We start from the raw sequence: 27397 nt of genomic DNA on the forward strand, positions 1-27397 counted from the left end.
AAAGTGTAGGAGACCCAAATTTCTCCTTAGAAGTGGATCTTGTACTGTGCCATACTGGCTATGGGTTGACAAGGTTAACAAAAAAGGAAATAAGATTGAATCCCGAGTCCAGAAATTATACTACCATGAGATTCAGGGGGAGAGGATGGAAAGGCAGCACAAGCCAGAATGCCCTGCCAAGCAGAACTCTTCTTAATTTATATTTCCTAGATGTTCATCACCTGGAAAGCACCCACAAAGGAACCTGGGGAAAAGATGCAACACTAGAAAAGAAAACGGCAGCTCTGTTTGCCCTTACCTGTTTTTATAGCCCATAAATCCACCCAAAACAAGTGTGAGTGCTTGTTGCTTTTTTTTTTTTTTAAAAAGTGCATGGCATGTGGCTGAAATTTGCCAAAAACACCTACATTGCATATCTGTGTGGATTCTGCAACAGAACAGGATTCCAACACCCTACTTACTGGTAGGTTCCTGAGGGTTAAAACACCCTGTGCATCCTGCAACTCTCTGGAATTTAGAATGCAGATTATGAGACTGTTTTTCTACAGTTCTGCTTTGTCCTCCTGATAATACGTTATTGCATGCAACCAGCCATAAGAAACACCCTCAAAAGCAACCTAGGTCATACAATGGCCAACAGGAGAAGGCTTTGCATGTCAACTCTCATTTAACTTACTTGAAATCATGGCATTATAGCCTTTTCATGTCTTCTTAAAAGTTGATATGAAATGACAATATATTTGCAGACTTTCAGTAGGTTAAATGTGAGCAGATGCAGACTGAACTCATTGATAACAGCAACTATTTTTGCCACATCAAGGTGACAGAATTCAAAATTATTTCTACTTTTATGAGATTTTAAGCAAAAAATACATTTGTTTTTCAACAGAAAACAGTAAGAAAAAAGGTAATTACAACATTGTCTCAGGCTGGTCTTAAAGGCTATATATATGATATATGTATGTATGTAGGTATGTATATGTATATGTATATGTATATGTATATATATATATTAGAAGATTTTGTTTGTGCATGAAGGGTGGGGTGGGTGGTTTCTTTTTGCTCAAATATAGGCGCGTTACAGACCCCCCTTGGGGCGGCCTGTAGGCATGCCTTTCCCGGTGTACGGGGCCTGCAGTGGCTAGAACGGCAGCCGCTGAGGCCCCGATCCGCCGCTTTCCGGGCCGCGGGGAAGCGGCAAAAGGCCCCTTCCCTGCAGCGTGGAAAGGGGGGTCCTTAGGGCTTCAAGCCCCAAGGACACCCCAACGGCAGCGGGGACTCCCAGAAAGGGGCCGCTCAGCCCTTTCTGATTTGCGTCGCGGTGCAGCCTTCACACGGTGCACCAGCAATGCAAACCAGGAAGGAGCTCCATTTCGGAGCTCTTCCTGCTCCGCCGAAAGGGCGCATTAAGCGCCCCTCATGCAGAGCGATGGCATCACGTCCACGCCGCCTCGTTTGAGGCGGCGCATTCGTGACGCCATCATGGTGGGCGGCCGTGTGGAACGGCCACTGCCATTTTGTGCGTGCAGAGCGCGTACTAGGGTTAGGGGGGTGCGGAAGCAGCGCCCTTTTTTTTAGGTTGTTGGTTTTTTTGGTTTTTTGTTTTGTTTTTTTGACTGGTTTTTTGGGGGGTGGTTTTTTGTTTTTTTTTTTGGTTTTTTTGATGTTGTTTCTTTTTTTTATTATAGTTGGGTTAATTGCTTTTCCTAAACCCTAGTACGCGCTCTGTGCGTAATAATGGAGGTCTGTAACCCGCCATAATTTAATTTAATAAACCATCTTTGTCCTTTTGCCATGCAGGAATACACAAATCAAAGCACTCCTGACAGATGGCCAGCCATTCTCTGTTTAAAAAACCTTCAAAGAACCCACTCTCTTAGGCACCAGCTCTTACTGTCAGGATGTTCTTCCTAATGTTTAGGTGGAATCTCTTTTCCTGTAGCTTGAATTCATTGCTCTATGTCCTAGTCTCTGGAGCAGCAGAAAACAGACTTGCTCTATCTTCAGCATGAAATCCCTTCAAAATGCTGAAACAATGGCTATGTCACCTGTTAACCTTCTCTTTCCCAGACTGAACATACCCAGATCCCTAAGTTTCTCCTCATAGTGCATTATGTTTTCCAAACCTTTCACTATTTTGGTCACCAACCTCTGGACACACTCCATCTTGTCAACATCTTATTGAATTCTGGCAACTAGAACAGGACACAATATTCTAGGTGAGTTCTGACCAAAGCAGATAGAGTGGTGCCATTACTTCCCTTGATCTAGATACTATACTATTACTGATGCAGCCTAGAATTGCATTGGCTTTCTTAGCTGCTGCATCACATGGTCAGCATTTTGTCCACTAAGACTCGAACCCTTTTACATGTACTGCCAAATGTCACCCATCCTACAAATCATCAAACTTAAAAATATAAAACAATTACAAACCTATAAAAGCAAATACCCAAATAACAAGGATCCCTGGGTGAAGTTACTATTAAAAGGCTGTTTGAAAAGAAAAGATTTTGCCTGCTGGTGAAAGGATAGCAGGGGCCAGCCTAGTCTCTCATTGGAGGGAGTGTGGCAGCAGCCACTAGGGAGTTTATCAGACAAGGGAAATTGGAAGTATAATCCAATGGCAATCTGAACGTAATCATGGGGTTTAACATTATTGTGTGAGACTACCACAACCAATTTTGGGCAATGGGAAGTCAGTCTGAACGCAATCATGGGGTTTCATGTTATTGCGTGATAGACTGCAACGTGCAAATTCGGGCAATGGCATGCTATTTTCGGGCAATGGGAAGCCAGTTCGAATGCAATCCACACTCATGTAAATTCGCTAAACTAGCGAATTCACATGAATGCGTTCTGGCCCCACTTTCTTTTCATTCGAATTTAAGAGAAATTCCTTCCATTTGATAAACTCTTGAGAAGGTTATCTCTCATCTCCTCATCAAGTGAGCCTATGATGGTGGTGGGACTGAGAGAAAGCCTCTCAGTGAAGATCTGAGAGTTCTAGGGGTTCATATGGGGAGATATCATAGAACCACAGAATCACAATTAAAAGAGACCACAAGGGCCTTACAGTCCAACCCCCTGCCATGCAGGAACTCACAATCAAAGCACTCTCAACAGATGGCCATCCAGCCTCTGTTTAAAGACCTCCAAAGAAGGAGACTCCACCAGTTTCCAAGGGAGTGTGTTCCACTGTCAAACACTTCTCACTGTCAGTAAGCTCCTCCTAATGTTTAGGTGGAATTTCTTTTCCTGTAGCTTGCATTCATTGCTCTGGCTCCTATTCTCTAGAACAGCAGAAAGCAAGCTTGCTCCATCCTCAATATGAGAGCCCTTCAAATACTTAAACAGAGTTATCATATCATCTCTTAACAGTCTCTTCTCCAGGCTAAATATACCCAGCTCCCTAAGTCTCTCCTCATAAGGCATGGTTTCCAGACCCTTCACCATTTTGGTCGCCCTTCTGTAAACCATATGGGCTTTTATAGGTTATGACCAGCACTCTGAATTGTGCCCAGAAATGAATAGGTAGCTACTGAAGCTGTTTTAACAAGGGAGTTATATGCTACCCATACTTGGCACCAGTAAGCATTCTGGACCCACTGAAGTTTCCAAACAGTTTCCAAAGGTAGCACCCTGTACAGTGTGTCGCAGTACAGAAAAGAAGGCTTCTTATGTTAGATATCACCTATTCATCTTGAAATTATATTATTTAACTCATTATGCAGAATAAATTCAAATGATTAAAATGAAGCTGTCATTTTAATAGCACATTTTAGCTGAATAGCAGACATTTAACAACGGATATGAAATGCAGAAGTTGCAAAAAAGGTTAAGCATAGCTCAACATCACTGGCAAAATAATCAGTGCCATTACCTATGGGGGTCTTTGGTGCTGGGTATGATGTGAACACATTCCCTTTTGTAAAATGCTCTTTCTATCCATGACTTCTGAGCCTGAAAGAGAACAAAAAAGTAGTAGATGAATTTAAAAGATTCTATAAAATAATTTAACTGTTCAGTTTCAGTTTTTAAAGAACCATGAAGCATTTTAGTACAAGATACCCTGGAGATGTGGGGTTCAGGGACTATGTTCTATTCTAATAGGTACTGTTAGGATTTCCTGCCATGTTTGATAGATTACATATAGTGTTAAGATTAACATAATCAATAAAAGGTAACAAATGGAAAGAGATAATACATCACGTTTCCTCAATCAGTAGGGAAAACTCTTGGCATTACCATACTTTTTTATTTCATATAAAATTGCTTTCAAACAATCATACTGTATGTGGATCATTGCATACTTCTGATTTTTTAGTTTTAAGTCAAGCTGGTCAGACAGCCTAGCATAGTCAGTTCTAATATATCATTTCTGAAGCAGAAGGATATAAACTATCACTCAATTCCATTGAAAACCTTTGAAAACAGGGAATACAGATACAGGGAGGAGTGATATGGCCAGAGCAAGAATACCTATACATAAATAATGTTGAAATAAATAAAACTTAAATAAATAAATAATGTTATGCTTGGCAACCAGAATTTCTTGCCAGTTTTTCTCAAAAGGTATAGAAGTCCTCTTTAAACCATTGCACCCATCTATTTTTTTCTTTAAACAAATCTAGAGTAAGAATATGTCTGTGTTATCTGTACACAAATTGATTTCACAGTGACAATTTCAACCTGTAAGTCTGAGAAAAACTTGTGTGAAAGAAAAATCTGATAAGATATTTATCATCTTTGTCCAGGGTGATGGCCTAAATCCAATTGGTAGTACAAACTAGAGTAGACCTGTTCAACCAGTGAGCTTGATAAGCCAACACTACATAATTCCCATTGATTCAATAGGACTACTCTTATTGAGTCAAACATTTGGTGTTAAAACTTGCCTCTCTCCCTCCTCCCTCCTTGCATTCTATTCACTTCTAATAATAAATAAAAATGCACCAGCTGCTACCTTTAAATGCAATTGCACATATCTCAATAGTTTTATTATTAAGTGGAGAGTACGTAAGAATCACCATAGTAGATAACAGTCTATACAGAATAGGCACTTACATTTTTTTTTTAAAAAGCCTAGAGTAAAGTAGACATTGCTAACTGAGTAAAAAGGAAAGGAAGGATGTACATTGTAAGATGTAAAGATTATACTATTACTCTAACTGTCTAGTGTGGATTGAAGCAGTCTAAGATGAATAACATTTTCCAAAGCATTGACTTTGGAAAGCACTAATATGAAGTTCAGTTGGCATACTTACTTCACCCACTAGCACATGATTCTGATGGATTGTTTGCTTTAAATAATTGGTTATCAGGAAAGACACATACACAAACACACTGTTACAATTATTGTTATTGCATTTCACCCTTCCTATCAGTAGACTTGCCACCCGTGGATTTAAGCATCCACAGATGGCAAGTCCCCTTTTTGGTTAATCGTGATGTGTGCATGCGACCATGCTAGTGTGCATGCATAGTGCCGCCATTAATTTTAATGGACTTAAGCATGCACAGATTTTCATATCTGCTGGGCTGGGGGGTCCTGAGTGGATCCCCTGCAAATATGGAGGCTCGACTGTACATTATTATTTGCAATTGTGTGTTTGTGCGTATCTTTCTTGATACCAACTATTTAAAGTAAACAGTCTATTAGAATCATGTGCTAGTAGGTGAAGCCAGTTATTATCTTTCATTCTGTATGAAAGAGTTATTCAAACAGAAATAAAAATCAAGCAAAAATATAGTTTATGTTGATTTAGGATAAGCCTTTCACTATATAAAGACGTAATCTAAAAACAGTAAACATTAAGGGTGGAGTGCTTGATTACAAAGGCATTGATGTTCAAGTCAATTGGAGGCCGGTTGAGACAATATTCAGTATACCATGTTTAGAATTTCTACAACTGTGTTAGTTTTCTAACTGGCTAATTTAAAGTCAAATGCCCTCTCTCAGATTACCCAGAACACAAACAGGAGTTCTACTATAGTAATTAGAGGTGTATTTCTTCTATTCTCCACCTCCCCATGGCTAAAATTGCAAAATAAATTGCCCAAAATAGAAGAAAAGAAAGGAAAGACAGTATACATTCAATGTTATTACAATCAGAGTTGGTACAATTTAAGGGAGAGGCAGCATGGTGTAGTGGCTTGAGCACTGGATTATGATTCTGGACACCAGGGTTTGAATACTCCCTCAGCCAAGGAAAGAACAGGCTGACCTTGGATATCACACTCAGTCTCAGAGAACAAATCTTGCCAAGAAAGATCTGGTGATAAGATTGCCATAAATTGGAAACAACTTAAAGGCAAACAACAACAACAAATTTTAGAGATCATGCCTGTTAAGTCTGGTAAGCTAACAACTAATGTTGTCTTAAGCATACTAGTGAAAGCCGCACTGAACACAGTGGGACATCACCTCTGAATAAAGCTGTGTATAGGGCATCATTTAAAAAAAAAAATCTCACTATATAGCTATAGAAATTAAGTATTATTTATATATCAAAGAGCATGCCACCCCTTTATTCTTCCTGTCATTTTATAAGTCTATATCATTGCCCAAAACATTAGTGTTTTTTAAATTAACTGCCAACGCTCATTTCCTTGACTTGAAGGAACACTATTTATTCCATGAAAATACTTCAGGCTATGTATGAATTTTTTTACAAGGCTTTCATAAATGCTCTTCTCAAATATCTGCAGCATTGTAAAGAAGAGATATCAAAATAGTTTTAGAACTGAGATCATAGTTTTAATGATTCCCTCTTTTAGGATTGAATGGTGTAGTTCTGATGAATCTGGTTACTTCAGAAAGAATTGGCAACCTCCTTTTACCTGCAATGCGCCCCCAATGCACCACAAAAACATGATGTGGAGTTCAGTGAAACCCTCTGGAAATTATTTGGGGTTCTTTTTGTCACCATAGAGGTACTGCTGGTATTTGATTCTGAATTTTATCACTGGATTTTGACCTTGATTGATTCATTGATTCATGTAATTGGAAAACTAAATAAAGGTAACAATGACATATTTGACTGATTTTCGGCAAGTTGAAGTGCAAACCAAAAAGCAAGGCTGAATTAAAGAGGAAAATAAGTTTGTTTCTCTTTTAGTTCTCAGAAAAATTCTATTGTGAACTTGCAAAAGTGGAACACATGTCTACATTGTACGCATTGGGTAAAAACAAAGGAAAACTCTGAATTTTTGATGTACAGTGTTACCCCGGGATACGAATGCGCCGCCTTACGAAATTTCCGGGTTACGAAAAAATCCAATTGAAAAAAACTGTTCCGGGTTACGAAGGTTATTTCGGGTTACGAAAGAAATTTTGGTGCTTTTCGGCGCTTTTTCGCACCAAATCGCGGCTTTTCCCCATTAGCGCCTATGGGATTTCGGCTTGCGAAAGCCTTTCGGGTTACGAAAGCGGCGGCGGAACGAATTATTTTCGTAACCCGGGGTAACACTGTATGCCTGTTTAACAAGTATTCAAAATGGATGTCTAAAATATGTAATGAGAGCCAGCAGGATGTAGTGGTTTGAGTGTTGGACTATGACTCTGGAGATCAGGGTTCAAATCCCTGCCTGACCATGGAAACCTACTAGATGACCCTGGGCAAGTCACACTCCCTTAACTTCAGAGGAAGGCAATGGCAAACCCTCTCTGAACAAATTGTGCCAAGAAAACCTTGTGACAGGTTTCCTTAGTGTCGCCATAAGTCGGAACAGACTAGAAGGCACACAATAACAATAACAATAACCATGTGTAATATTATAAAACAGATTTGGTCATATATCAATATTCTTCACCCAGAAAATATTGTTATCATATGTTAGTTAATAATTAGATATATAATAATTTATTAAGTTTCATGAAGTAATGTAAGTTCTGAAACATTCAAAAATGTAATTCAGCCCATTATGAAAAAACAACAACTCATTTTAGCTCAATGGGTTTTTATTCCAAAGTAAAGTGAGAATACACAGGACTGCACACTTACAGGGAATATTTAACAAGAAACATCACATAATATTATTTGATACCACTTAAAAACAGACCTTACTTCTAATAAATAGTAGTGGACAAAACTTTTGGTTGTCTCACTAACTTCTTGAAAAAAATCACTAAGGTCCAAAACACACTGCAGAAATAATCCAGTTTGAGACCACTTTCACTGCCCTGGCTCAGGGCTACGGAATTTGGGGAACCGTAGTTTTGTGAGACATTTAGCCTTTAAAGCAGCCTCAAATTAGATTATTTCTGCAGTGTGTTTTGGACCCTAATTCTACATTATTCAGGACTAATTTAAGTCCAGTTGAGTACACACCACATGTGACTGTGATATCTTGGATTCTTTCAAAATAATGCATGGCTAGTTCCCTTTGGGTTTATGAAGTCCTATGAAAGGATTAATACTAGGAGGGGGAAATGGTTAATGATTCTTTTTTAAAAATAATTTCTTGAGATGTAGAACTCCTCTTGCCTTACTAAATTTCTTCTATTTACTCTTTCAATTTAATATTTAGTTGGGTGGAATGTTTTATTAGTTGCTTTTATCAGTTAAATTTCCTTGAATATCTGCCTAAACAATTTCCTAGGTACTCAGGAGTTGCTCTCTTAATCCAAATTGACTGGCCCTCCTAAAATTCATTTTAGAGTGCATTTATGAGATTTTATGGAAATATACAAAAATTGCTTAAAGTTGTCTGTGGTGAATTGGCCCACTAGGTCTTCTAGGAGAACTGCCCATAAAATGTAATTCAGATGAATTCACTTGTAGGACTAGGAAAAGTAAATTTAAAAGTAAAATGTGAAACACTGTAGTAAGAATAAATGGCTGGTTAGATCTAATAAAGATCTTACAGAACTGAGTTACAGAGCTGATTTTACAGAGCTGAGGCCAACTTGATGCTCCTAGTACCTCAAAATATGACAAATGTGATGGAACTTTTTTTAATTTGAGAGAGAGAGAGAGAGAGAGGGGGGGGGGCTTGTTAAGAACCAACTAAGAAGCTAACAACTGTTTTTACACTCAGCATTTGGAATTAAGAAATATTTTTGGTACCAGTTCAAAGAATGAAAGATAATGCCATCAATGTTCAATATTAACAACTACATTTGATTGTTCAGTGCTTCCTTAAATTGCATCTGAATGGTAAATGACAAACTAGAAAAATCTGACATAATATGTATTGCTATAATAATGTATTTTAGAATGTCAGTTATATAATTCAGTGCCAAATTTTAACACTGGGCAACTATCTTCCTAGTTTTTAAATTTTAGACCACTTATCATTTTGTCCTCAAACACATTACTAGTGACTTATTATTCCAATTAATAATTTCCATATCCGCTGAAGGACAACGTATCCCATGTGATGGGCTGAATCGGCAGTTGAAAGTTATAAGGATTACTTGCAATGAAACACAATCCATGTATATTCATTTAAAATGGTCAAATACTGTTGAATGAAGATATAAGAACAAAAACATTATGGCTTAATGGTATTAACATAATAAAATACTTCAGACTAGATAAGAGCAAATCCTATAGGTAATGTTGTGTTATATGAACTAAACTTTAATGTGGCTAATATGTAGTTATCTTTTAACTTTTGTAATCAGTGTTTTAGTTCTGTCTTTTAAAAATTATTGTAACGCACCTTCAATCCCACTGTGGGAGAAAGGCAGGATATAAATCCTTGAAATAAATACAATAAAAATAAATAAATAAGATAGTATCTTATGCAGTTATTCCAGCAGTATTTAACAAAAAATTGACATTAAATACATACATCATTATGCACTTCATATTTGCTCTTTGTTATTCTATGTATTATTCCAGAAGTATTTAACAAAAAAGGTATATTAAAGCCATGCGTCATTCCTGCCTGCAAATTTGCTCTTAAATTCATTTCCTGAAATAAGTCATTAAACTAACACCATCAGTAATTACTGTTACTGTTATTATTTACCTGAGCATCCACATGTGAATCTGCCTAATGCTCCCTCTGGTCAACTTGGGCTGTCCACTTTTCACTGCTGCTGCTCATTCTACTAATAATAATGCACTCATGACTGACCACCAGACCAGTCATTCATTCCATTTCGGACTAAGAGATGTTAAAGTAAGCAATGAACTTGCGCCCATTAGCTACTTGGAATGTGCTGCCATGGGATTAGCCTCATTAAGAGTTCTACAGACATTCGCTCCCAGCCCCAAAACACTGCTTCATTTGAACATCTAATCTGACGCCAAAAGAAAAACAAATCCCCTGAGAGCTTGGATTTAACTGGCACAAGCCCTGACAGGCTATGGTGTTTTTGTTTTTTTTAATTATTTTCAAAAAGAAGGTCTTGTGAAAGTGTGATAAGGTGTTCTGAGCCCTGAAAGTTCAACTCGGGAAATCAAATCCTTCAAAAGAAACAGTGTACTAAACTGGAAAAATCTGAACACACATGAGATTTTTTTTTCACCTCCAAAGAATGAAAGCAGTGTGTTTGTTCAGCAACCGTTGGGAATTTGTATGACCTAAAATATATATTTTACAATCCATCAACAATCGTGTCTATCAAAAGTCCTAAGGTTTGCAGTTTGCAGCGTTCAATACAATCTTGACATGTAATAAATATATTATCAGGCAAGTGAGAACTTGAAACTTTTGGTGGACTATTGTAGAGCACACGGGAAGTGGAAATTAGGAGTTGCCTATCTGAGTGCAACTTAGGTCACAAAGCACTGGAGATGGAGAATGAAAAACTGTCAGAAAAGAACAGATGAGACACAGAGTTGCTTTCTGCATGATGTTTTGTGGATTCACAAACCTAGAAAATAGTAGGAATGGACTTCCTTCAGTGAAGATCTGGTGCTAGCAGAAAAGTCTTAGCACCCTTTTTTCCCAGGGCTGGCCGGTTTAAACCAGGTTAAATGACTTTAAAAAACACTTCTATTTTTTAATTATTCATATTTTTTAAATGTCTGGCTATTATTACTATTTTCCAGCCCTCTTCCTGCATCAATGACTGAATTTAAATATTTTAGATTTAACAATTTATTGGCAACTGTTCTTTGTTAGACACATATCCCATGTCAGATGCTTCTTTTTAATTACTTTTGTTTATAGTGCAAGAAATGCCATTCAAAAACAAATCCTTCAGTTAACATGAATTCAATCGAAACAACTCTAGAAGTACTTTGCATGTGTTGCTATGTAGTCTACAGATATTTAGATTTTATGAGAATAATGGGCAATAAAATTGTTTTATTGAAAGATGTACATGATATCAAAGGCTAATAACTAAGGATTGTTAATATCAGAAAGTATTAAAACATGATTAATCAAGCTTTCTAATACATAAAAATGAGGTTTCACAGTATTCATATACTATGCAGGATTAATTTTTCCCTTTAAAACATTAATGCAAAAAAAGGTCTTAAGTAAAAAAACATCTTTTTGTTTGTTTGTTTGTTTGTTTAAACTGCCCCCCCCCACCTTGCTTTTCCCCTCACTGACACCTTCTACTAATTCCAACAGTCAACCTCACTTACAATATTTTCCAAATGATCCCCCAATCCATAATAATAGAGTTTATTAGAAGCCCTGGAGGAAGTGGAATTGGTGAGATTTGGTGCTTCACCCAAATGGAAAATTCTTCTCTTAGAACAAAGCCACCATTTCATGCAACTCAGTGGTTATCTTAGTGCACCCGTTTTGACAAATCTTTGTGTAACTCTTGATCAGACACACCACATACTTTTGAACATGGAAGACAAAATTGCTGATGACATCTCCACATTACAGTTAGATCTTAAACTCTCCTAGAACACAGAGCATTGTCTAACTTGAAAGAAGCTTCGCTACTTAACTGAAAGAAGCCCAAGCTTGTCCTGCTTTCTGGGGAGACGATGCAGGAAGGTTCAACTGCCTCTCCTCTCCTTTGCCACAAAATGAAAGCCAGTATGGCTTGCTAAGACTCAGCCCTTTGAGGCTTGCCTCTTAAAGGGGCCATATGCAACACAGACAAACTCACTCCACGGTCTTCTTTTTTGGCAAGAGCACTGCATTCCTGTGTTCAAATAGTCCAAAATGTTGCTGAACCTGTACTGTCTCTGTGTTATGTATTTTATGTTTTCTTCCAGTGTTGCTCTCAAAGATTGTGCAGTGATACATACACACACTTTGTTGTAAAAACAAACAAACAAACATCTAGGGGTAGTCATATCGACAAATCTAATAACATCCAAACAATGGCGAGATACAGACCGCCCCAAAAGGGCGGTCTACCGCCGCCTTCATTTCCGCCGACAGGAAGCCTCAGCTGCCAAACGATGAGGCTTCCCAGCGGCGGAAAAAGAATCTGCAAAAAGCGGGTCCTTTTTGGTTGCGCTTGCGACACCTGAGTGCGCAAATGGCACACTTGTGAGGTTGCCAGAGCAACGGGATGTCTACGTGTCCGTCGCGTCAAAATGGCTGCTCTCGGGCTGAGGCTGGTATGGACGCTGCATCCTCGGCCAACCCCTAGCATGTGATGGAGGCGGCGCAAAGGCCCGTTTAAATCAGGCTAAAGATACCTTTATTGGGCCAACCAAAATTCACAATTACATGTTGCAAGCTTTCGAAGTCACACTGGCTTCTTCATCAGGCAAACAGGAGGAAAAATGAAGATGTTAGTCATAGGCCTGCATTTTCTGTTTCTGGTCTAAGAAGATTATCATACCAGCACTTACCATGGAGTAAGTGCTAGTAAATCATCTCTCAAACATTGAGGAAGCATATGTGTTTGAAAGCCTGGCATGCTTCCTCAATGTCAGGCAACCGTCAGCTCCCTCTAGCATCAATGAATTGTTCGGGGAGAGGGGATTTTCTCTGAATGCAAAATTTCCATTCAGAGGAAATCCCCTGTCCTGGAATGATTCAGTAATGCTGGAGGGAGCCGACGATTCCCTGACGTTGAGGAAGCATGCTAGGCTTTCACACACACATGCTTCCTCAACATTTGAGAAGTGATTTACCAGCGCTAAGCGCTGGTGTGATAATCTTCTTAGTTCAGATGGTAAGGAGGACTATTTGCAGGCTGGCACTTCCCCCTTTGGCCATGTGGTTACTGGGAGATTTTCAAAGTCAAGGAAATGTAATGTCCATTTGCAACTCAAAGAAGATGTTTCCAATTTGTTGTTGTTAGCTGAATGAGATGTCTCCAGGCTCCCATATCCTCTACCTCTCTGCTCATGTTCTGTATGCTGAGCGAGTCCATTCATCTGGCATGGGGTCTACCTCTCTTTCTACCTCTCTTTCTACCTTCCCCAGCATCACTGTCTTTTCCAATGAGTCATGCCTTCTCATGATGTGGCCAAAGTACAACAACCTTAGTTTTGTCATCTTGGCTTTCAGGGAATGTTCAGGCTTGATTTGATTTTGTTTGTCTTTTTTTGACAATCCATTCCATGGTATCTTCAGCACTCTTCTCCAACACCACATTTCAAATGAATTAATTTTCTTTCTACTGGCTTTCTTTATTGTCCAGCTCCCATATCCATACATGGTAATGGGAAATACAATGGCCTGGACAAGTCTAACTTTAGTGTTCAGCTGTATATCTTTGCTTTTTAGGATCTTTGCTCTTTAGTTCTTTCATTGCTGCCCTTCTCATTGCTAATATTCCAATTTCTTGATAGAAGTCTCCGTTCTGATTAATGTTTGACCCAGGGTTTGGAAAACCTTTAACTATTTAAATTTCTTTGTTATCTAGAATGAATCCTCCATTATTGGTCATTATTTTTGTTTTCTGCCCAATCTATCTATATCTGTGTCTGTGTGTGTGTGTGTGTGTGTGGGAGAGAGAGAGAGAGAGAGGTGTAGTGGTTTGAGTGTTGGATGACAACCCTGGAGACTAAGGCCTGAATTCCTGCAATTCCTCCAACTCACTGAGGCCATGTGCAGACCAGCTTTAAAGGCCGGGTTGTGAGTGGAGTCGGGGCATAGTGTCTGCCCCCAGGCAACGTGACACCACATGCTGCACCACACAGTGCACAGTGTAACAGTGCTCCTCTGGTGCTGTGTCTGCATGATGCAGCACTGAAGGAACACTGGAAAGCCATGGTACCGCAGCTATCATGCCTGTTCTAGGGCGCAAAAAGGAGCTATGTTTTGCAGCTCCTTTTCGTGCCCTGGAAAGGCCAGATCAGGGCTGCAGCATGTGGTTGCTGTGTCCCTGTTCTGGGGAAAACTGAGGTGGCTGCAGGCTGCCTCTTGGGGGCGGTCTGCACAGCCACTGAGTAACGTTGAACAAGTCACACTCTCTCAGTCTCAGAAGAAGGCAAAAGCAAACCTCCTCTGAACAAATCTTACCAAACAAACCCTGTGATAGGTTCATCGTAAGTCAGAAATGACTTGAAGGCACACAACAAGAATATATATCAATGTCCAATCTTTGAGAGCTTCACTGCAAGAAAACATAAAATACATGAGAATTATGCACAATGTACAGACATATATGTGTTTATGGCAAAAGGCAGCAATCCATAGATACTGTTGTATCAACAATTAAGAAAATGCCACTAAATTATGTTTAGAGTAAATCCAAACTGTTCGTTGATAACACTTCTAGAATTTTCCTAGAAAATGGGTGCCCCTAGGCAGCATTTTTTATATTGAAAATTTCCACTATACGTAAAAAGCACAGCAATTATGTATAGCTAAACAGCAGGTTTTCTGTTGCACTCAGTGATGATAAAATGGTGTACTTAAAAATGGGTCATAGGCCACGGGAAAACTCTGAATAGGCTGTTTATTTTCATGCAGGGCATGTACAGGATAATGCAGCAGAAAATGGTAAAAAGGATAACATGACTCTCATGTCAACTACTGCTATAATGAAAGCCTCATAGTTTCCCAAGAGGAGAATATCAGAGTAAAGCTGAAAATGAGAAACTAGGGCAACAATAAAGATGAGAGGCTTCACAAGATTTGTATGAAGAAAGGTGTGCGGGTGAAATTAGAAGTTTATGACAGGCATTAGTGATTGTTCTTATCACCCCCTTTCTTGTTCTTCTTGTGCTTTTTCATATGGAAGTTCCAACGTGCTTTTTGTAAGAGGTGTCAATCATTGTTTTCTAATGTGGTGCTTAAACACTTTTAAAATGTCAACCTCATGCAATGTAGTTAATAGGAAAGAGGGGCTTGGTTTGCAGCAACAGGGATGACCAAGGTGGTCTGGCCATCCCAAATATCCCTGTCTTCCCCTCACATGGCAGAGATGGACTGGTCATATGTGTTTACCCTTCTCTGCACATATATTTATTCCCAAATGAAGGATATGGACCCAGACATGTCAATTGGACATAAAGTATTTACAAGGATGACATAATATGTTTACAAGGATCAGACCTTGCTTACTTTCAATTAACCACCCTGACTACCTGAATTATATTCAAGCTTCCTTAACTCCCACTTTTTGGCTAACAACAATGGCTCTAGGTCTCCCAGCAGCATCCCATTCTTTGAGGTTTCAGAATCAAAACCCGAGGATAAGGAGTGATCCCTTGTAACATCACCAGGTAGGAAGACTGCTTGTGATGTTGCTGAAACAGGGCAGGCAAGGATTGGGAGTGGATCAGAATTCTTTCTGGGCCAGCTAACTGTAGGTAAAGATACTGTTAGTGCACGTCCATTTCCCCATCCAAATGGTTCATGAATGGAAGTCTTTCTACTGCATTCAGTCCTGACATTTGGATTTGGAAAAAAAAAGTGATTTAAAAACCAGAATAAAAACATAAAGTAAATATAGCTTTGCAAAGGCAGAGACATACACTGCTACCCAAGCAGTTTTTTTTTGTAACAGACTGACCTACCACCATGATAGCTAAAAAATAAATAAATGAAGTACTAAGTCCACTAATGCTGGGATATGAAGACTGCATATGAATGATTCTCATAATGTTTCTTCATACTTATGTTTTGGAGTAAAAGAGCAATACTTAATCTTTTCTCTCCTCTGCTCCACCTCGAGGTCTTTTACAAGAGTAAAGGATTTGCTAATGAGGACAGGCATCTCTTCCTCCTCCCACACTCCAGTTTTCCCAGAAAACATATAGGTTTAATTTCAGCCAAGTTTAAATTCTGTAGTTGTGTTGTTTCAATACTTAACTGAGTCCCTAGTAATAAAGTCTCTCAGGATCTTCTAAGCTGGGAGTTGGAATCACATGCAGTGGCATCACTAAGGGGTTCAGGGATGTGGCCTGCACCGGGTAACACCCCAGAAGAGGGGGACACCTGGTCAGATCTTCCTTCTGCTGTGGAATGAGAAGGGCCAAGTGGTCCCTCCTGCTTTTGCAGCAGCAGCAGTTGTCTCCTCATGAGGAGGCTGGCAACAGCACAGTAAAAGAAGGGCTGAGCATGTTCTTTGGGTCGCCCCACTTGCCCCGGCAGTCCCCCTGCACTGGGTGACAACAGGATGGGGATGCCACTGTATCGCATGAAGCTTCTCACATTCATTTTTTAAGGCCTTGACTCCTACTGTTTCCCCTGGGGCAAAAAGGAGAACTGGCACAAAAATATTTAATTAATGATTTATTTGATTTATATCCTGCTTTGCTTCTGAATGGAACTCCAAGAGGCTTTGAATGGCTCTTGGCTTTAGAACAAAGTGCAACCATCCCAACACAATTTTCCCACCCAAGTTTAAAAGAAGTTTTGCAAATCCACAAATGGGCTTATAGGCACATCTAGTGTTCTTATGATGGGATGGTGCAGCTCATTATGGGTCCCAGGAAAGCAGGAGTGGGGGAGCCCCCTGGACTCCTAAGTTTATCCATCCCTGATCTAAGCGTATTTAGGGGTCAGGCTTCCCTGACTCTTGACACAGACCTGAACCTTAGACCAATTAATCAGCAGGGTTTCTGGGACAAATAGCATGGTAATTCCAGCAGCTCTAAATTTCTGAGCCTTTGCCTCTGAACATATGCGGTATTCCTTTCTTTGTATAGAGACATTTTGTTTAGAAGTTTCCCTGAAAAACTTGGTTTAAAAAAAAACCCAAAACTTAAGAATTATTGTTTATTGTGCTTCTCTTTTCCATTGTTTGTATTACATTTTACAGAAAACCCATACCTCTGGTTTAGTGCCTTCTAATCTGAATCTGTATTCTTGGTTCATTTATTAAATGTATGTAGTCACCTGCTGCCACTAGGTATTCAAAAGCTAGGAATGAATGTCCACTTAGACATATATTAACAACAACAACAACAACAACAACAAGCTTGGCTGATTGTGGAAATTGGGTCCGGAATCTGGATAAAACCCAACTAACCAGGTAATAAGACGCCCAGAATCACGTGGAAAAGATTAGGAGACAATAAATAAATAAATAAATAAATAAATAAATAAATAAAGGTGTCCAACAGCAGTGCTTGTTGCTGCCATTTCTGTTAAAGCTTGCATTCCACATGGCCTTACCTACTATGCATATGTCATGTCTGAAGTTTTCCCAGGGCCATCGTTGCTTTTGGGCACAATGGATGTCCATGAAGAATATTTTCTTAGGCCCTGCTCTGCTGCTACAAGGGTTTGCACAAAAACTAGGCTTATGAGTCATACACTGGCATTCTATGCCCTGCCCTATGGTAAATGGCACAGTCAGCCCTCATGCATGCACTAATCAACTCTCCCCCCAGTTCCCTCTCTTTATTCCTCTTCTGGGGTGTGTGAGCACAGGCACTGCGTAAATAAAACAGACACAACAAACATCTTTGCACTTAACTAGACAGTCCTGGTGCACAGTGGGCATTAGTGAAAATCGGTATGCAAGTTTTGAAGCCACTTCACATACCACATCAAACTTCTTGCTCCTTTTCTGCTTTCCCTGAGATTTGTCTCCCCTCCTGAAGACCTAGAGAAGCATAGCAGTTCCCTAAAAATTCAGTCAGCAGATCTGGCAACCCTAAACTGTATATGTGTATCTACAAATATACTATACTGTAAGAATTATAAAGAGGCTCATAGCCAAAACCTATGAGTTTAGCTCACTTGGGTATAATGAGGGTGGCTAGAATAATTAAATGAAAAATAAGTGCAATTATGTCTACTTCACACAACTGTATTCAAATCCTCTACCAGAAAATCAATATATGTGCAGACTGGGTAAGCAGAACTTAGCCACACTTTTTCTGCCAAGAATCAGTGTGACAGAGAAAATTATTATGACTTGTACAAGCTAGAAACACCCTTAACGTTATCTACTGCAATATGTGAGCTACAGCAGTAGTAGTTTCTCCAGTCACTAACATATCGCTTGCAGCAAAGACAGTGGTACGTTTAACATTAAAAGGGAAAAAAAAGCAATCCTGGGTTTATCAACTTTGAACCTAAAAAGAACAGGCAGTTGAAATCCTAACTGACAGTTTGAAACATCATAAAATACCTCTAGAGTGTAGAGATCAAGAACTTGGTAAAAGCTCTTAATACATCAGGGAAAATGAAAAGTGTCCAAGCCTTCATCATATTCCAAAATGAACTTACTGTGCATTCTCATTGGGGTTCCTAATGGTTATATTTTGTTGGCATTCATGTTGTTGCAGCCTGTGTTGAATCCTTCCATTGTTTTTATGGTACTCACTACTCTTATGAGATGGAAAGTTATAACAAATAGGATACACTGCTCATTCTATTCCCAGTCAGCCACATATTGGAGTGCTCATGCTGCTGCTGCTTGTCCACTCACAAAGCATCTTCCAGGGATTCTCAAAGCACTTGAATGTGCTCTTGATTTCAAGTTGATACATGAAACACTATCACAGGTACAGGCATTGAAAAGATATTTCAGTTCATTTGTTTGCCTTTTGATAGCTGTCGTCTGATACAAAGCTCTTCCAGGTGGTGAAGGCAAAAGCAAGATGTTAAAAAGCAGGTGAATCTCTCTCAAATGAGAGGCAGCTCTCACTACTGACATGATGGAAGCAATATAACAGCTTAGAGATCAGTGGCCCAAGATTTTACAAATGTCTATCTTGGAGTCATAGGAATGTTGGCACAATTGCACAAGAAGAGAGGGATGAAATACAAACTATTTTATGATGAGACATCTTAGGCTGAGAAATCACACTACCCCAATAAATCCGAGTCTTTTTTCAGAAGGATACACACACACACGGCTTTGGATAGTATCACCTGTGTGCTACAGCACAGGTTCAAAGTAAGCAACATTTGTTTTACACGCCATTCAGCCCTTAAAAATTTGACACAAGAGGCTAGGGAAACTTGAAGTAGCTTCTAAAAACTTCTCAAGTAACCCACAGTGCTTTCTGAGAATTTTTCTTATGAATGTTACATATGGGGGGATCTTTTAGACTACTGTTGGAAAAGATAATGAACTAGTTATCCACTTAATCTACTAAATGTGGCTTACAAGAAACAAGAATTACAGTTTAGGTTCTGAAGCAGCAAAAGGGTGATCAGAGCCAGGTCAACTACAGGAACTCCTTGCGACATTTTGTTTGTTATTTATCAGTAGGTTTTAACCTGTGATCAAGGAGATGGAGACTCTGGGAGGTTCAAATCACACTCTTGGCTTAATAATTCTTGGGTGGTTCTATTAAGAATTAACAATGCTGGAAGTGATCACCTTTTGTGGTAAGAGCTGTGGGAAGGCTAGATTTAACTAACAGAATGTCATAACCACACTAATCTTTCAGTGCAAAGATTAACTTCATTGTGAAGGGGAATAAAAAACAGGGTTAGACTGTTCTTTTGGGAATAATAGAGCTGTACAGATAAAAGAATGCTACCCAAGCAACTTGAATTGTATGCCTTTTATTTGAAATGAAATAGCATTTGTGGTTATGGTTCCTGGGGAGAAACAGGTAAATACTGTGGACTATATATATCAGCCAAGCAATATAGACAGATACCTTCTATTCATCTCAATAAAATCTGCACAGATGCTTGAGGCTCTTCATCTTATGATTTTCTAAGCAATATCTCTTCTATTTAATGTAAGCCAGGTGGAAAGTGCTTAACTCCAGACTATAATGTATAAAATATGGGCACATCCCCTTTGTTGGAGATTTTTAAACAGAGGTGGGGTGGCTCTCTGTTTGGAATGCTTTAGACTTGGATTTCCTGCATTATTGGCAGATGATCTTTGGGGCATATGCCAACTCTACAGTTTCTATTGTTTTATCTTTCTGACCATTTTAAAAGGAACATGTCCAGTATCTCACTGCTTTTTAACTAACGAATTAAACAGATGTAAGAGTAAAATAGTAGATGAAAGAAGTGAATTACAAAGATGAAACTAAGGGGCAAAGCAGACAGGGTAGCAGGAGCGGCCATAGGTTAGAGTAACGCTAAGAATTCAGTGGGGCTGCCATGCACAACTGGATCCAATACCTGGTAGATATGTTGTTGTTTAGATTATTATTTAGATGTTATTGTTTTGAGGACTTAATCCATGAGGAGAAACTCAAGAAACATGTAATTAGCCAAGTATTCCATGCTTTTAAACTGCATGTTTGTATTTGAAGAAATCAAATTACTAACTAGCATACTGGCAAAATAATCTCACCATTCAAATATGTACATATGAGTTAGACTTTAATTTAACTCAAATGCACTTTAGCAGAATCAAAGTTTGTTATTGTCTACACAATGTCCTAGGCTTATGCATTCTCCATTCTCCTCCAATTCCTGCCCCATGGGTGACTTGCTTGATTAGTAATCTGGGTTTTGACAAACTATACTCTTTCATTGTACTGAAGCTGTCAAACTATGGCTTGCATGAGCCCAACAGACTAAGATGAAAACTAAAACATGGTGGTAGTGGGGAGGCTGCCCCATACTAGGAAGTTACATATTAAGAGAGCAGCTGATAGGAAGATGAAACGCATAATCACAGAACCAACCCAAAGAAACTATTTAAAAGTTGCCTTGGAAATTACTGCATTTAGCTATCAAGGTAGAAAGTATGACACTCTAGTTCCAGAGATCCCTTGGTTTAACAGATTTCATCTGCTGTTCAAGGACACAGCCATTTGTATCCTGATCAGTATGCAAAGGGATTTGCTATGTTAATCTGCTATGTTTATCTTTGGTTTTTATTGGCATTTTATATGTTTATTTTCTAATTTTGATTTTATGAATTTAATTGGTTGAATGCTACTCTGAGAATGGGTTTACAGTGGAAGACTGGGGGAAATTTTTCTAATATTTACTGAATAAATGAACCCATTGACTTCTTATGTCTATAGAAATTATAGCTTGACTGTTATGTCTATAGAAATTACAGTATTGACATTTTACTTGACTTGCTATACTAATGGTTATATATGGTCATGAATAAAAAACAGTTACAAACATTCTGAAGTTCTTTCTGTAGCTTCTTTCAACAACAGAAAAACTCTGTGATCAAGAAACAGAAGGCATTGTGAAGGCATGCCAATAAGGTTCTGTGGCTCACATTAATTTTGAGATGGAGAAGAAAATTGAGGATGGTGGAAATGTTTTGAAAAGGAGAAGTTCAAGGTCCATCCTTTGATCTGACCATGCAGTGGCTTTACTGATCAATGGGAAGATGAAACTGTGAACCATTGGATGTATGGGGGATGTAAGCTTAATTTGAGGAAGAAATGTGGGATCCTATGGATTTTCAAGGTATCAAACTTGATGGGCCTCTGGTTACTTTATAATAATAAGGCTTTGTTTCCAAAGATCCCCTCGAGCGATATACAAAAGAAAAAAATATTGATAATTCAACGTTATAATCAAACAGTGAATTAAAAACATACTAGCCTCCTGATCACAATGCAGTACAAATATGCCACACGTCAGTAAGAAAGCTATAAAAATAAATCAAAAGTAAAGCAACAGATCATAACAATAGGAAGCAATATACATTCTATTAGTGGTATCTCATTGCAAACACAGAAGTTAATACCCAACTGATTCAATTTTTAAACCTATTTTTACCTTTTTCTTTACTTTTAAAGCTATATATATCATTTTTTATTTTTTTAATATATCATATTTATTATTTGATTTATTTATTTAAGCTATATCCCACCTTCCTCCTGCCAAGGGACACAAGGTGGCTTACAGAATTTAAATAGCAGTTAAGCTAAAAATACTATTTCAAAAGTAAATAAATACATAAATAAACATCAATATTATTTAAAATATATAGTTAAAACAGTTTTTAAAATACATTTAAAACATGATTAAAACATATAAAATAAAACCTCAAGGTCTTTGTACACTACCCTGCTGTATGAGTAACATTAGTCAAAGCCTGCCTTCATATAAAGCTTGTAACCTGCAACAGAAATAAAGCAGAAGGTGGCTAGCTGGCCTGGACGTCTTGTAGAAGTGAGTTCCACAGTTTAACGGCAGCCACTGAGAAGGCTCTCTCTTGTGTCCTCACCAGCTCCAGCCACCTTGTATAGGGAGATATGATCTTTAGACATATTTAGTGTAGCCCCAAGCTATGTAAGGCTTGAAAGGTCATAACAAGCACTTAAATTCTGCCCAGAAATGCCCTGGTAGCCAATAAAGCTGTTTCAACAGGGGCATTACATGATCCATGAAACTAGCCCCAGCCAACAGCCTTGCCACAACATTTTGGGCCCTCTGGAGTTTCCAAAGGCAGCCCCATATAGAGTCTGTTATAGTAATCCAAGTGGGATGTAATTAAGGCATGGGTCACCATAGACAGATCTGACTTCTCCAGGGATGGGTGCAGCTGGTGCTAGTTTTAACTGTAAGTGCCAAAACCTGGTCACTGCCAAAATCTGACATTAAGGCTCAGATCTGAGTCCCGAAATATGCCCAAATTCAGAATATGAGAGATTTCAGAGGGTATGTGATCCCATCCAGCTCAAGATGAATCCTTATTCCATGATCTGCATTATGGCTGATGAGGAGCACCTCTTTCTTGTCTGGATTAAGTTTGTTCACCCTCATCCAGTCCATTACAGACAGCAGACAGGGCCTTAGAATAGAAACTGCTTCCTTGGAATAGGTGGAAAAGAAAGGGTCAGATGTCATCAGCATAATGGTGACAATGAACCCCCACAACTTTGGATGACCTCTCCCAGTGGTTTTGTGTAAATATTAAACAGCATGGAGGATAGCATTGAACCCTGGGAAACCCCATAGGTTAGTGGTCAGGGCATCAAATACACATCCCCCAGCACCACTTTCTGAGTCCATCCCTCCAAGAAGAATGGAACTACTTTGGAACTGTGCCCCTAGTCCGATCCCAGAGAGATGGCCCAAAAGGATACCATGGTTGATGGTATCAAATGCCTTTGAGAGATCCAGCAGAACCAATGGGGGTATAATCCTCAACTAGTTCCCTGTGTATCATAGAATCATAGAATCATAGAGTTGGAAGAGACCGCAAGGGCCATCCAGTCCAACCCCCTGCCATGCAGGAAATCCAAATCAAAGCATCGTCGACAGATGGCCATCCAGCCTCTGTTTGAAGACCTCCAAGGAGGGAGACTCCACTACACTCCGAGGGAGTGCATTCCACTGTCGCTATCTTGGCCTCATAGCCTGGCCTGAAGCCAGATTGGAATGGATCTAGAACATAACAACCCTGTGATGTTTTGTTTTGTTTTTTGCTTTTTATCAGTGAGACACATTTAAAATGATTAAATAAAAATATAGCTGTCTAGTTAAAAGGCAAAATGTTACAGCTGTGATACAGGTATAGTAGCTTGTAAACAAAGTGTTAACACATAACTAGTTTCACTGAAATGCTAACAAAATGCAAATTCAAATATATACAGTACTAGAATGTGCATTCCATTTAGAGCCAGGTAGTGCAACCAACCTGTACATTTGAACACTAAGGCCTGTTACAGACTGCCAAAATAAAGCTGCTTTGAGTCTCTTTGGAGATATGCTATTTAAATGATGCATGCATCCTAAGAATCCAGAAGCTGCACCAATAGCTGCACTCTGGTGCTTAGGAATGGAGTGTAGCTTTGGTGCGACCTCCGGACTCTTAGGACCCATGCATCATTTAAATAGCATACCTCCAAAGAGACCCGAAGCAGCTTTATTTTGGCAGTCTGTAACAGGCCATAGCTTCTTCAGGCTCATGGGCACTTATTTAGCAGGGGACAGCCAAAGTTGTATAGTGGTTTGTTAGAATAGGACTCTGGGAGTCCTGGGTTTGAATCCACTCAGCTATGGAAACTGACAGGGTGACTTTGCCCACCCCCTAAAAAATATCCAAAATCTTTGATGATATATCTGTAAGTTGGGGTCAACTTAAACATACATAAGTACAACAAAGAATATGGAAAACTGTTTATGTTTTAGCTTCTGGACCCATGAGGAGGTCAACTATGTACAGTTGACATCTTCAGAGCAAACACTGATCCTGTGTGGATCTTACAATCGTTTCACCAGGTGGACCAGACCAAGATGGATGCTTCATCATTCAATATATCTTCACAGTTGATACATAATACAAGCATATTTCTGTCTGCCCATCCTAGTTTCTCCTGGTGATGTGACACTGCAGGCAATGGGAAGCATTCAGCAGAAACTGGAAATGATCCTTTTTGTTTCTTGGCACTCTAACACTACAAGTATTACAGCAGCAAAAACGGTTGAACTTTCCCCCTTATCGTTCACACTTCCAGAACATTCTGTTTGTTCTGTATTATTTGATACTAAGGGGGGGGGGGAATACAATTTGAGCCTTTCCAAGAACAATCTTCAATTGTTATCTGAATCCAAATGCATAACAGGAAGAAATGAAATGTGATACTTTATTATCATTGTGCATTATGTCAGGAAAAAAGAACATAGCTTATTTGATACAATTTGCTGAACTGCATTAAAAATGAAAAGTAATTTATGGGCAACCTTAAACAAGGTTCACAAGGCTGTTCAGTTGTAAATAATCCTGTATTCATCTTTCCTGCATGAAATTAAATTCAGCTATGACATCTTCACACTATAGGGCCTAAATTCCCTAAAGGCACCAAAGCCTGCCTGATCTTGGAAGCTAAGCAGGGATGGGAGACTGCCAAGAATTACCAGGTCCTGTAGGCTGTATTTCAGAGGAAGGAACTGGGATAACCACCTCTGAATATTCCTTCCCTAAGAAAACTCTATGAAATTAATTGTAATCGCCATAAGTGGATAAGTGATTTCAAACTGTACACACACACACACACACACACTCCCTCTGACAATGTCAGCATTAAATTTTTAGCGTTGCTATTGCAAAGTCATGATACTGGAGCCAGTGGCATCTCTGCCTGGGGTGTAACCTGGTGCAGGGGTGGGGAACAGGCTTCTGTGGTCAGGGGTGGGTTCTGTGGCCAGGGGTGGGTTCAAAACAGCACACCCTCACCTTGCTGTGGTCCACACCCCTCGCACCCCTTTATTGACGCCATTGACTGGAGCTTGACTTTATTTTAGGATACTTGTAGTAAGTAAAGTAAAAGATCTCCACTGTGCAAGCTTTCAAGTACTTCAGATTTCTTCTTTAGGCAAGTTGGCATTGTCACTTGAAGTATGGCGAAGAAGGGGTGGAGAAATACAAATTTTTAATGTCAGATTGCAGCAGATGTCCGCAGTAAGCAATGGAATGAAGCTTAAGGTGGGAAAAAGATGGATTTTACTGTAGCCACTCCTACTGTAGCTGTGTGTGCCTGCTCACAACATGAAAGATAAACCGCAGCCCTCTACTGAATCCCTTACTGAGCACTAAGGTAGGGTCACAAAATAGAAATGATAAGGTGGAAGTTGATGAAATTTAAAAACATTGTCCCTGGATGCATTTTGCAAGAAAGTTTCAGATGGTTTCTAAAAGGCTAAACATGTTTTTGTTTATGTATACATTTCACATGTGCATATTGTTAGTTTTGGATAAAAGGTTTGCTGAAACCTTAATTCTTTTCACGTTATTTCTGTCTCTATTACCAAGGTTTCTGTTAAAGAAGTAATGCCCAGGAACACATCTACTTTGTTAACTGAGGTATACCTGTAACCGGTGATGCTTATGATGGCTACTTCCTGATCTCTCTTAGAAATAAAAAAAATTCTTAACATATTAGGATTTTTTCTTCATTACAGTTTAACATGGACATTCATATGTTTTCCTTCCTTTGATCTCTACCAAGCTTCAGGTTACCCTCTCTGGCCGATTTCCTGCCTGATATTGTGATCACTCTGGTTGATACTGTATATACTCCATGTATAAGTCTAGAATTTTAGTCAAATAAATTGACTCCAAAAACCTGAGTCAACTTATCCATGGTCAATGTAGTTCTGTACTTTAACTCTGATAAAAAAGAACCATGCCCTGGAAAAAGCAAGAGCAAATCTGTCCTGGAAGCACCAAACCCCCCCCCCCCCACTAATCTTTCATGCATCCAGCCTTTAGGAGTGAGCACAGTTGTGCCTGCTGGAATTTTGTAAGTTTTTTGGCACTGTTTTCCTTGCTTCACCCTTTGATCCTTTGTCACATGCCCCTGAGTTTCACCCTTGACTTATAAACAGATCATATCAAAATCCTAATTTTGGCCTAAAACCTACCCGCGACTTATACATGAGGTCAACTTATAGTCGAGATATATACGGTATTTTAATTTTCATTCCTGTTAATAAATGCTTTTGTCCCTTATGCAAAGGACAACAAATAGGATAGGTGGCTCAGTTTACAAATGTATTAATATAGGCTTGCATACCCCGCCTGGGGGGCGGGACTTTCCCGGTTTGGGGGGGTCCACACGGTCCCGCCCCGGTTTGGCCCCCCCCGTGTACATCCCCCTCTAGGGTGCCCGAGGCTGGTGCTTGGAGAAGCTCTCCCAGGCTCTCTGTAGCCTGGAAGCGGCCTCCAATTGCTGATCATCCTTCCAGTCCTCTTGGTCTTTGGAAACTCTCCCAGGCCCCTCGGAGGCCCTGATGGCTACTTCGATGCGCTATGCAGCCTCCATGGCCTCTTGTGGCTTGGTATAAGCTCTCCCATCCCTCCTAGCCCTTAATCGGGCTCCGCTATTTCGGATCAATTCCTCCAGTGCGTCTTTGGCCTTGTTGAGTAATCTCTCCCAGGCCGCTCCTGAGGCGCTTGAATCTTCTCCACTATCGTTACACTCTCCCATTGTGCCTCTTTGTCTTTAGTAGAATCTCTTCCTAGCCCCTCTAGAGTCCCTGAATCGTGCTCCGTCGTCTGAGCTCTGTCTGTTGTTCCTCCAATTCCTCTTCTATTTTTTATTAGTTCCCCTTCCACCGTCTGCGTATTTCCTTATACATCGTCCCCCACCTCTTCCCTGCTTTTACATCCCTAGTCTTTCCCTCCAATATTTAATTATATCAAGTTTCAAAAATGTTTTAACTTTTTTTTTTTAATTTCCTTTGCCAGGAAATAAAAAAA

At 39.4% G+C, this 27397-nt stretch overlaps 1 protein-coding gene across 5 annotated transcripts in view; it reads right to left on the minus strand.

Annotated features, from left to right (window-relative positions):
* The window catches only part of LOC121922110 (transient receptor potential cation channel subfamily M member 3), a 459242-nt gene that overhangs the window by 153230 nt on the left and 278615 nt on the right, over positions 1-27397 (minus strand). For all 5 annotated transcript variants that reach the window (XM_042451065.1, XM_042451064.1, XM_042451067.1 and 2 more), the window contains exon 2: positions 3884-3963. In XM_042451065.1, the coding sequence (XP_042306999.1) occupies positions 3884-3963 (80 nt within the window). The remainder of the gene's footprint in view (positions 1-3883; positions 3964-27397) is intronic.

This window comes from Sceloporus undulatus, chromosome 2 (assembly GCF_019175285.1).
Source record: "Sceloporus undulatus isolate JIND9_A2432 ecotype Alabama chromosome 2, SceUnd_v1.1, whole genome shotgun sequence".
Taxonomy (NCBI): Eukaryota; Metazoa; Chordata; class Lepidosauria; order Squamata; family Phrynosomatidae; genus Sceloporus; species Sceloporus undulatus.